Source organism: Rhineura floridana, chromosome 9, assembly GCF_030035675.1.
Source record: "Rhineura floridana isolate rRhiFlo1 chromosome 9, rRhiFlo1.hap2, whole genome shotgun sequence".
Taxonomy (NCBI): domain Eukaryota; kingdom Metazoa; phylum Chordata; class Lepidosauria; order Squamata; family Rhineuridae; genus Rhineura; species Rhineura floridana.
Window position 1 is genome coordinate 68,621,256 of NC_084488.1, and position 12,395 is coordinate 68,633,650.

General features: G+C 40.4%; 1 protein-coding gene across 14 annotated transcripts in view; it reads left to right on the plus strand.

The window, feature by feature from the left end:
• Window positions 1–12,395, plus strand: part of INPP4B (inositol polyphosphate-4-phosphatase type II B) — a 444,727-nt gene that overhangs the window by 304,595 nt on the left and 127,737 nt on the right. For all 14 annotated transcript variants that reach the window (XR_009757936.1, XM_061584849.1, XM_061584844.1 and 11 more), the window contains 2 exons: window positions 1,911–2,058; window positions 10,692–10,822. Coding sequence is in view for 13 of the 14 variants with exons in the window: in XM_061584849.1 (XP_061440833.1) it covers window positions 1,911–2,058; window positions 10,692–10,822 (279 nt within the window). In the remaining variant the exon portion in view is untranslated. The remainder of the gene's footprint in view (window positions 1–1,910; window positions 2,059–10,691; window positions 10,823–12,395) is intronic.

Below are 12,395 nucleotides of genomic sequence, written 5' to 3' on the forward strand. Positions count from 1 at the left end.
TCTAGATGATATGATATACCAAATCTTGGCTTAGCTGCTGCGCCGCACTAAGCTAAAAAGGCTAGGGAGGAGCAAAGTGGGGGCAGCCTCTTCTCTAGGAGCCAAATATCCCCATTGTCCCAGTAAGCCAAAGTTTGGCTTTCTGTGTTGGTGTCATACAACCCAGGCCATTGTGACTGGCTTGCTGATGAGAAAAAGTTTTCCTAACCGTTGCTGAATTTGGCTTGGTTGGAAAGTACTGTATCTCCTATAATTGACATGCCACTGTGCAGGACCATAACCACGTGAAACTGGCTTCAAACGTAATGCCTTGAATTAATGTCCAACCTTTTGAATGTGCAAATTAGCTCTGTCATATGTCAGCAAGGGTCTATGGATAAAACATATCATTTCCATTGTGTGTGTTTTTGGTTTTAAATAAAAGATACAATGGCGGAAGTGCAACAGCTACGGACGAGGGAGCTCCACCACTGACGGCTTTTATGGGGTAATTTTCTATATAAATGCCCCTTGTCGGAGGCTACAACATATTGGAAATACGGGGCAGCCTCCCCCCTCTTTATGCCATCTCCCTCGTACCTGACCGGGATGCAGCTTGGTGCTTTCATCTGCACCGGGCCGGCGCCGCCACCGTCGCATGGAGCCGGGCTGGAGCTGGAGCTGGGCTGGGGCTGGGGCCTTTCGGCGGGTCTGGTGCCGCGGCCTGTCCCTGGGAACACCATGCTGTTGCAATGATCTTTCGGTGAATGCTGAGGGCGGGGGAGCGCCCCTGCAGCCGCCACTATCTTACCATCTGACCTCTGTCTGCTTGCCCTTAATATCGGCAGTATTTACATCTTAATGCCTTTGTTGTTGGCTTCTGAAGAGAACTTCCCTGTTAGTCCGACTTGAAGGGGTTTGTTTGCCGCGCCCCCCCCCCCGCTGAATGTACTGGATGTTGGATGCTGAGATCAAGAGGGGGTGTTGTTTTTCGGTCTTGCATATGGACTCTCACTCACACCGGTCTTTGTGCAAGGGTGGGAAGACTCACATCACGAGTTTCCATCTGAAGGCGCACTTCTTGGACTACACAGATGAGAAGCCTTATTGTAACTGAGTTAGTCTCTATGTTATTGTTTAGCTTTCTTGCTTAGTGTTTGGTGTTTTTCATGTTTTATATGTTTTTTGCTTTGTACGTCGCTCAGAGTGGCTGGGTAGCCAGCCAGATGAGCGACTAAGAAATCAAATAAATAAATAAATAAATAAATTGCTGAATGGCACCCAAGTGCTCACTATTCTATCAGATAGATTTATCTTTCAAACTATTACAAATTATTCTGTAGTTTACCAGGAAGCATGACAATAAAGGCACACAGATAACGCTGTTCATAAAATGTAATAATAAATAATTTTAATGACCTGCAGATCACCTTAAAAAGAAGTTGTGTTAGTGTTCTTTTAATATATGTCTCTGTGCAACTGCTGTGGGTAGTTCACAATCACCCTGGACGTGGAGTCAGGAGAATATTGCCATGCATAGCACATGAACATAATGTCTTCAGCTGTTCATTGAGATTTCACTGTTTATTTCTAAGCTATGTTTTCTTTTATCCTAGAAATCTGTGCCAGTAGTCCTGAGTTTTTGATGTTATTGCAGCTAAAGTGATAAATCAAGCATCTACTGTTCTAAGTAGAATTAAATTGTCTTCTGTTTGAGTAGCAAACTTAAGGGACTTTCCTGTTTCATTTATTTAAATAAATTAAATAATAATAATAAAGGCACGGTGGATTTATTTACAGACATTCATTTTTTAAACCGGTGTGTGTTTGTGTATGTATATACATTACTTCACTAATAAACCACTGTGATGGCTTTTCTACAAAAATATAGCCACAATTAAACAACCCCGTCATTTTTTCCCCTTTTGCAGTGTTAAAAAATCCAATCTGTAAATTATATAGATTCCCCACTTCTGACAACAAGTGGATGTGTGTACGAGAACAGATGTCTGAGAGCACTCTTTCTTTTCATATTCCCAAGGAACTCATCAGCCTGCACATAAAGGAGGATATGAGAAGGTAAGGAAACAGTACAAAAAAGTAAAAGCAAGCTGTAAAACTGCCTTCTTGATATTGATAATAGAAGTTGACTGAAACCCCTGAATTCACTGTTAGAAATCCAGGGTGCAACCTATTCAGTCTGCTATTATCAAGACTAAGCTGTACGCAGCTGCCAGAGGTACACCAGAAACTGGGAGTTGAGCTGGTGCCAAAGGACAAAGCCAGGAGTCAGTGCAGAGGAGTGCACAAGAACAGTTTTGGTTAGTCCATTAGGGCAAATGGGCCACTGCCCCACCAACCACACCAGGAAATGGTACTGGCTGTCAGCTTCATCTCAGTGTTCCCCTTGTAGAACTCAGCAGGGAGAAGAATTGGGACAAAGGTAGAGTTAGTTGCCTCTGCCTGCTGTTGGCTCTGACTCTATCTGTCATTCGTCACATCCAAACCATACATATAAAGCACATTTATAGCACTTTAACAGTTATGGCTTCCCCCGAAGCGTCCTGGCCACTGTAGTGGTTTACCTGTCACAGAGCTACAATTCCAAGTATCCTTAACAAACTACAGTTCCCAGGATTCTTTGGGGGAAGTCATATGCTTTAAATGAATGCTGTAGACCTCTACCCTCTGTTGGCCTCCTTTCCTTCCATCCTACCTGTTCCAGTGGGCACCAGACACCACTGCAAAGCAACCTTACCAAGATCTTGTTGCTGTCCAGGCAGATCTAGTGGCCAGCTAAAGTGGGTGGGGCCACTCCAGAGCATAAGACTACTGAGATGTTCCAAGCTGCACTTCTGATAGCTCATCATGTGGGATAGCAGCATACAGAAAGAAAGGTTCCCAGCTTGAGTCTCAGTGCTCCCTCAAAGCTACATGGACATTAGGACTTCCATTGTCTATTAACATTGAACTCAGACCTGTAGCCAGAAGTTTTATTATTAAAAGGATTTAAAATCCACAGAAAGAATTTTCCAAATGTGAGGCAATAAAAGTTAAAAATAAGTCTGATATGGTTATAGTTTGTGTACCAATTTAAATTGAATTAGACAGAAAGTATTATTTATTTATTATTTATTTATTTACAACATTTATACCATGCTCTTTATCCAAAAACTCTCAGAGTGGCTTACAAAAATCAGTTCTAAGATTGTTCTTGGTCTCAGACTTACAATCTGAAAAGACATGGCATACAAGGACAAAACAATGAGAGGAAAAAAGGAAAAGCAAGCTCAGGCACAAGTTCTTAAAGTTACAGCTGATTTCAGTGACAGTTCTTTCTGTCTTGTCCTTTATAAAGAGCAGCCCTCCCATGAAGCTCTCTTTCTCCCCCACATCCAATCAGATCCAAGAACAGATGGTGTTACCCTCCCCCTGGTCCAAAAGCATGACTCTTGTCAACAAGGAGTTGTACCTTTAGCATAGTGTGTCCAACTCTCCCAGTAGATACCAGGCATACACCCTCCCTCCAAAGTGGCAGATGTCAGATCAAAATGGTTTTATTTCAGGAAGCCTTTGTGCTATGAATGTTGCTCTAATCTTCTTTTCTGGTGTTCTAATCTATGTTTTAATTTGGTACATTGTATATTTTATTTTTTTATTTTGTAAACTGCTTTGAGACGTGAAAAACGTGGTATGCGTTATATAGATAAACTTAAAAGGTACTATGATAGCAACCTTATGATCTTTATTTATAGCAATTTATAAAAATCTATAAAATGTACAATTTTACTTGTCATCCTAATTGTGTTTCTTCATAGTATCTATAATCATTTTAATCCCAGCTCAGTTGAACTTGTGCAAGTATCAAATTTAGGCAGTTAACATCTGTGGTAGGTAGCCAGTGTGTAAAAGGTAAAGGTGTCCCCGCACTTATAGTGCGAGTCGTTTCCGACCCTTAGGGTGATGTCTTGCGACGTTTACTAGGCAGACCGTATATATGGGGTGGGATTGCCAGTTGTGAACGAGTGTTAAATTGATTAACATAATGAAACCCTTTGGCCAGTTTAATTACATTGTTCCAGGCACCCAAATCATGAATGCTTATTTTCAGTGGTGGAAGTTAGTGGTTGTAAATAGGACATTCTGATAGTCATCAATCCATTAATCTTGCTATAGGCATAGACTTAAACAGAATGAAATTAATGTTAGTCATTAAGAGAAAAGCATTATAGATTTAGATATTACCATGCTTCTTTCTTTGACCTTAGTTGATTATTGTTATACTAACGCTACAAAGAAACACAAATGAAAAAATTGAAATGGACTGCCTTCAAGTCATTTCTGACTTATGGTGACCTTATGAATAGGGTTTTCATGGTAAGCGGTATTCAGAGGTGGTTTACGATTGTCTTCCTCTGAGGCTGAGAGGCAGTGACTGGCCCAAGGTCACCCAGTGAGCTTCATGGCTGTGTGGGGATTCGAACCCTGGTCTCCCAGGTCATAGTCCAACACCTTAACCACACATCCCACTGGTTCTCTGAAACACAAATAATAAGGGCTAAATGTACAGTTTGTAACTGTACAGTGTACAGTTTATAATTAATAAAAGATTAAAGGTTCTTTTTAAGTTGTCACACAGCTATGACTAAAAAGCAATTCAATAAAAATGTACTTTCAAAATATTTTTAATATCAGAGGGTTTTTTTATGAAACCCTCACTCCACTGAATGTGCTATTTCTTCTATTCCATTATTTTGCAATATGGCTAGATACTATAAGCATACAAGATCATCCTGTCCTACTGGGATATGCAAACTAAGCAGTATGTGAAGCTTGATGTAAATCTAGTAAAGTCATCATGGAAAGAGTGTTTTAAGAAGATATTGAGAGCTATAGCATGCCTTCAAAAATATGTAAACAATTCCCAGTAGAAGTTAATGAGAAAAGCATGCATCTGAATTGAAAGACGGGTTTAGCACTTATACAATGAGGATTTTCAATGTTTTATGCAACATTTAGCCACCTGCTCATGATTTCAGATTAGCCTTTAAGATGGGGCCTTCTGAGAATATAACTTCCAAATTCTGGCAAACTTTGTATAAAACTTGTCCTTTAGGATTCATGTGATCCCCAAACAGTGGCCTATCCAGGCAGAGCTCAAAGTCAGACCCATTTTATTTTTTTACACACAGAGAGAGTGTGTAGCATTTACACTTACATATTTCTTTTATTTAAAACATTTCATTTCCTCGACAGAGCTTACAGTATCTAACAGCAAGTAAGGGTGCAATCCAACTTGCATTTATGCTGAGCTGGGGGCAGTTGGGTGCAGTGGATCTCCAGCTGAGCTGGCTGACTTAATGGGGCTATGCCAGCATAAGTCCCTCAGACCAGCTCAGCCAGGACCCAGCTAGCTCAGCCAAGACCAGCACGAGTGGAGCCAGTGTAAGCTGGCATAAGGCCTGAAAAACAGGCATGTTGGGGGCATGTTAGGGGAGGGGCCGAGGTAAGGGGACTTAAGCTACATCCAACTCATGTTCAGAGCACTCCTGCAGGTCCCAATCCTGGCTAGAATAATACCGAGAAAAATGTCGGTCTAGAAGTCAATGGAGAGGGCTTACTCCCTGTTAGGGGTATTTGGGAGAGCAGGCTTTTACTTTCTGGTCCCTGTGCACAGCTCCTGGCTGAACCAGCATTCAGCCAACCCAGATGCTCCTGAATGGCAATTGGATGCAGTAGAACTTTACACCGGCTTCTCTTGCTCCAGCACGACTTATGCTGGCTTCCCCTGAGTTGGATTGCTCTGTAAAACAGTGAAAGAAGTATAACAGTTTTAAAAAAGCACTAAAAGGAGAATAAAAAGATAAGAAAATAAAAGCATCTATTACTAATTTTAACTTTCAACAAGTTAAAATAAATGGTAAAGGCCTTTCCTTAGAGGTTTTACCCAAAATAGCAGAAAGCCATTAAGGAGGAAAGCAAGGTAAGTTTATTTTGGGAGAGAGTTCCAGAGGTTTGGTGCAGCCACAGAGAAGGCCCTCTCCTTTGTCACAACTTTGACGTAATTCTGAGGGTGTTTCTGCTGAAGACCTCAGTAGGTAGGTGCTAGCCCTTCAGATATCCTGGCCCTATTGCCCTCAGAGCAGATTATCACAAAATGTAATAAAATATAAAATTGTGATTAACAAGATGATTACAAAATACAATCTAATACCTATATAATAAACAGTGTTCATATTGGGAAATCAGAAGGCTTGGCACAATAGAAAGACCTTAATATTGTCCTAAATATTGCAGTGGAGTGGATCTGACACATGTATCCTGGAAGGAAATTCCATAGCATGACTACCACCCCTAAATAACATTGTTTTTCTGATAAATAACATTGTTTTTCTGACAAATTTTACACGCATTGGAGGTGGCACCCCCAGTGAAATCTATTGGATCTACTGATAAAGATCACTGGAGACATATTAAATCACAAGGAATGGAGAGTTAGGATGGAATGTATTGAAGATATTTCCTTAAATACCTCAGACCCAGGCCATCTAGTTCCTGGAGAATAAGTGTATTGTTCCATTACCCTGAGTAGTGACAAGTCCAAGGACAATGCTAGAGGATTTAATTTTATTTGAATGAGAGACCACTGCAGACTTTTGTGACATTTGAATTATCTACAAATAACAGCAAGCAATTCCCCTTATGAGGTTGTGAGATAGCAACAGTGTAGCGCCACAGTGCTTTACTTTAAATGTACAGTGCCTTGCAAAAGTAATAAGACCCCTGACCAATGCTTTCATATTATGGAAATTACATTGTAATTTCGTTCTGTATGATATTTTATTTTAAAACACTGAAACTCAATATCAATTTGTAAGGTGACACTGGTTTTATGTTGGGAAATGTTGTAAGAAACATAAAAAACTGAAACATGTTGCATGCATAAGTATTCAACCCCTGTGCTGTGGAAGCTCCCAGTTTGGAGTTTGCCAGAAAGCATGAGCGTGCCCCAGCTGCAATGTGGGAAAAGGTTTTGTGGTCAGATGGGACCAAGATAGAGCTTTTCAGCCAGAACTCAAAGTGCTATTTGTGGCGCAAACCTAACACTGCCCGTGCCTCAAGACACACACCATCCCTGCAGTGAAGTATGGTGGTGGCACATCATGTTGTGGGGATGGTTCTCATCAGCAGAGACTGGGCATCTTGTTAAAAATGAAGGAAGAATGGAGCAAAATACAGGGAAATACTGCAAGCGAACCTGCTTCATTCCACTAAAAAACTGGAGCTTGGGAGGAAATTCACTTTTCATCAGGACAATGATCCCAAGCACAAGGCCAAAGCAAGATTGGAGTGGCTCAAGAACAAAAAGGTGAATGTCTTACAATGGCCCAGTCAAAGTCCTGATCTGAATCCCATTGAGAATCAGTGGTGCTCTTTGAGACTTGCAGTCCACAAGCGACTTCCAGCTAATCTGAACGACCTTAAGCGAATTTGCCACGAAGAATGGGCCAAAATTCCTTTGACACTGTGTGCAAAGCTGGTACATACCTACCCCAAAAGAGTTAAAGCTGTTATTGCAGCAAAAGGTGGCTCTACCAAATATTATTGTGTGGAGATTGAATGCTTATGCAAGCAACATGTTTCAGTTTTTTATGTTTCTTACAAACATTTCCCAACATAAAACCAATGTCACCTTACAATAATTGATTTTGAGTTTCAGTGTTTCAAAACAAAATATCATACAGAACGAAATTACAATATACCATTTGTAATTCAGTAATATGAGAGCATTGGTAAATGGTCTGATTACTTTTGCAAAGCACTATATATACTGCTTTGGGGGCAAAATCCCCAAAATGGATTACAGTAAAAACATATAGCATAATAAAATATCAGTACCACTGCCACCATGACTGCTTCTAGTTGAACTCGCAGTTTCTGTCCATCTCCAAAGCCAAAGTAATAACTGCTTTCTTACCACCTCCCACAACACCCCTGCAGAGCACTCGTCTCAGACTCATCCTGCACATAAGCTGCTCATGCTATCAAAAGCTGCCAAGAGATCCCAAAGAATCAACATGGTCACACTCCCCCTGTTTGTCTTCTGTTATAGGACCTCTGTAACGGTGACTGAGGCTATCTGCATACTCATCTATATTGATGATTTAATTGTACCAAATCTATATTGAAATAAATGAAGATAATCCATTTTAGCCTTGAACTGATAAGCTGATCCCCACTTAACCGCATTGGTTAGAAAAGGCAGATTAGATATTAGTCTACAGTTACCCAGCATTAGGGTTTTTTAAATAACCTTACAAATGAGTTTTCATTAAGTAACAACACCACTTCTTACCTCAGAAATGTATTAGAGTTAGCATTAGATAGCTCAACAGCCTCACCCAACAAGCCTTCACCTGCTGAGAGGGCCAGGGTGAAGTAGACATACTGAGGGATATTCAGCTCCAAGTGCTTCATCATTCACAGGAAGTTCTTCTAGCACAACAGAACTAGAGGAGGTAGCACCCAAGTGCACAGCAAAACTGTCATAGCTTTAGCAGTAAAATTGTGTGGTATGCTTTCAGACAACATTGGAATAATCTCCATTTCAGCCAGGCCAGGTTCCAAAAGACTGAACAAAAAAAATGGTAACTTGCTAAAGAATTTCCTTTTGTAATTCAGTGACATGATTGTTTTCCATGACACTGACATTTGCACTAAGCAGATACAGTTGCGAGAATAGAGATTAATGAGGTCAGAAATGCATCCCAGTATGATATGTTTTGAGAGAAAATAGGAGTTTTGCTTAACCTAATGCTTTGATTTGTTTTAAACCAGAGGTTCCCGAAGTGTGGTCTGTGGACCACTAGTGGTCTGTGAGCTTCATTCAGGTGATCTGTGACATGTCTAAAAACACAATGAAAATCATACACAGCACATTGCAATTGGTACAACAAGGAGAAAATTATTAACTGGTCTGCCAAGACCCTCAGCAATTTTCAAATGGTCTGCAGGGGAAAAAATCTGGGGACCATTCTTTTAAACTAAAAAATATATATATGCTGCTCATATGCTATAGATGAAGTTATCTAAATTTGGGATGTGATTCTGTGCAATCCAGTGCCACGCTGCCGCTGCTGCTGCAATGGGTTTCCTTCTCCTAGACTCTTAAACCATGTTTTGCACTAAATGAACAATCGGACATAGACAGAAAACAATTTATTCTCACATAAAAGGTCATTAGAAACCATAATAGTGATGACTTCCATCACTATTATGAGACCTTTGTGAGTTAGCATCTAGACTTGGTCGTGGGATGGGTGAGGGCCAATAAACAAGTTGAATTTTGACAAAATGGAGGCACTGTAGGTGGATTGTTCTTGGGTCTGGGAAACTGATGTTAATACTGCTGTGGACAGGGTTTCATTTCCTATGGAAGCTCAGATATGCAGTTTTGTGGTACTCCTTCATCCATCATTGTCACTTGAGGTCCAGGTGGTTTCAATGGCCCAAATGCCTTTTACTAGCTTTGGCTGATTTGCCTGCTACAACTGTTCCTGAATAGGGATAGCCTAGCCACAGTTATCCATGTTCTGGTATACTCCCACATTATATATGAGGCTGCCCTTAAAAACAACCCAATACCTTCTGTTAGTGCTGAACTCAGACGCTAGAATGTTGACAGGTACAGCCAGAGTCATTCATATTGCATCTATCAGCTGCTTATTTGCTCCAGAGCCCAGTTTAAGGTGTTGGTGCTTACCTTTAAAGGCTTGGAATCCAAATAACTGAAGGAGTGTCTCTTGCCATACCAACTTGTCCATGTCTTAAGATCTTCTGAAGAGGCTCCAAGCACCTTCAAGCATAGAGGTACACTATGCTTCCACGAAGAACAGGGAATTTTTGTGGTGGAGCCCTGACTTTGCAATGCTCTCCCTAAGGAGACACACCTGGCTTTCTGGCACCAGGTAAAGACCTATTAGTCCAGGCATTTTAGATTACAGGTTTTTTATGGAATTGTGCTTTATTCTGTTTTTAGCTTTTTTTAAAAAAAATGGACTTGTCTTTTCTTATGTTTATTTGTTGGTTTTAAATTGTACTTCTAGGCCATCTGAATTTTATTCACATTTTTCTAAACTGCCCTGAAATCTTTTGATGAAGAGTGTTTTAAGAAACATTTTAAATGAAAATAAAAACTAAATATTAACCAAAAGGTAATATTTCACAAAATCTTAATATCTACAGCATGAGATCAGACTTGGATGTGGGAGACACAGATTTGAGTGCCCCCTTCAGAGGTTCAGAGGTGGTGTACGACAAGGCAGTCTCAGCTTCAATCTTTTTCTCCATGCAATTTAGGAATATTGTAGGAAGCTGCCTTATACTGATTCTCACCATTAGTCACCCTGGGCTCCTATTGGGAGAAAGGGTGGGATATAAACCTATAAATAAATAAATAGTCCACCTAATTCATCATTGTCTACTGTGACTGACAGTGGCTCTCCAGCATTTCAGACAGAAGTCTTTCTTACTCCTACCTGGAGATGCCAGGTGAGGATTAGCATGTGCTCTACAACTGAGCTATGGTGGGGGTTATGTGGGTAGATAAAGACTGAAATAATTTAATTAGCTGTTGAACTGTTTCTTTAGTAGTTATACATTTTTTGTGCCATGGGACTGATGCCATGGTTTTGTTTTTCCTTCTGCCCTAGGAATCAGGATCTTAATGAACTTGGGGAGCTTGCTCCACATTGGGACAATATGCGCAAAAGTGTTATTGCACACTGTGATCAAATGTTAGCCCTCTACCAAAATATGCTTGCAGAACTTGGGAAGTATACAGGTATGAAAATGTTCTCACTGAGCAGCTGAAGTAATTATTTGATGCTTTGTCATTCTACATTAATAATGATGGGAGTTGTAGTTTAGCAACATCTAAAGAACCTACAGTTTCCCACACCTGCCATAGAGTTTATGGGACAGCCAGTCTGTCATCAGACTCTTTGGCAAGTTCCCACCATTGATCTTGCACCACTATTTCTTTTGCAGAGTGTGTTGTGAATGTGTTATCTCTGTATATTATTCAGCTGTGGACTTGAGATTGTTGGTTATAATTCAGCTATGCAGTGCAGCACTTCTGATGGGTAGAGCATGTGAGGAGTTGACACATTCCTCCATCTCTTTTCTAAGGGCGCTTTCACATGGCAGCTTCCCCAATTATATCACCTTTACCAATTAGGGAGCACCTGGCTTAGTACTTAGTAGTATGAAGCATTTAGTAGCATGGACCTGCGCTCCCACCATCCCTGCTTTCACACCGTAATTACTCAGCACAGTCTGTTGGCACTTGTATTAAACATACAAATATTCTCTACCACCAAACGCATGGCTAGAGATACATACATCCCTGCACAGATCCCCACACTAGTTTGTATAACATCCTACCTTCAAGGAGGTCAGAGCTGCTTCTTTTCTCAGATGGTTTCTCTTCCAGGTAACTTAGCCAAACTCAGACCTACTTAGGGTCAGAAATGGAATTGCATCATTTTGAATAACTCCCATCTGAGATGTAACAAAGTTCAGTACCAGAAATTATATTTGCTCTGACTGAAGATGTAAATGACTACATGTCATTTACTTTCTTTTGCTAGATAGGTTTAAAAGCTTAGAAAAAGGCTTGTACCACCAAAGCTCATAATTACAAATTTTAAATTTGTTTTCCATGGATTCGCTGAGAAACTCATTAAATTTGTTATATTTGCTGATGTAAAAAAATCCTATTAGCTTTTTTAAAACATACACACATATGAGCCCAGAGCTTACATGGTTTATTTTACAGAATAACAGAATTATACATAACTCTTACATGGTTTATTTTAGACAGCCTAGTCCTAGAGGTGCTTGCAGAAGGCTGCATCTCCTTGTGAACTCATGCAAGCTAGCTTTTTTTCCTATATGAAACACCAGACAAGTCTATGGTGTATGAAGGCCTGCTATTTGTTGTATAGATCTTATGGTCCTGTTACTAACACCATCCCTTAGCAATCAGGAAATAAGTGAATGCCTGTGGCAGTGTGATACATAGGTCCCATTCAAACATACATATCTTGGCTTAATAAGATATGAATGATCCTGTGTTACCCACTCCCTCTGTGTTACCCACTCCCTCTGTCCTCCTTTTTTAGAGTGATATGGTTAGCTCCAGTTAACCATCATTTCCCATTTTTTTCCAAACTTGGGAATTGTGGTTACCAGTTTTGCAACAAACTACAATCTTGGATCAACTTCAAACCATGGTTTAAGACCCTGGCTTGCTCTGAACCTGGTAACCATATTTACTATATAAACTTCCTGGCTTAACATGGCACATCAGGAAGGGAGGGGGAAAGGGCTGGTGTTGTGAGAGCAGAGCACAC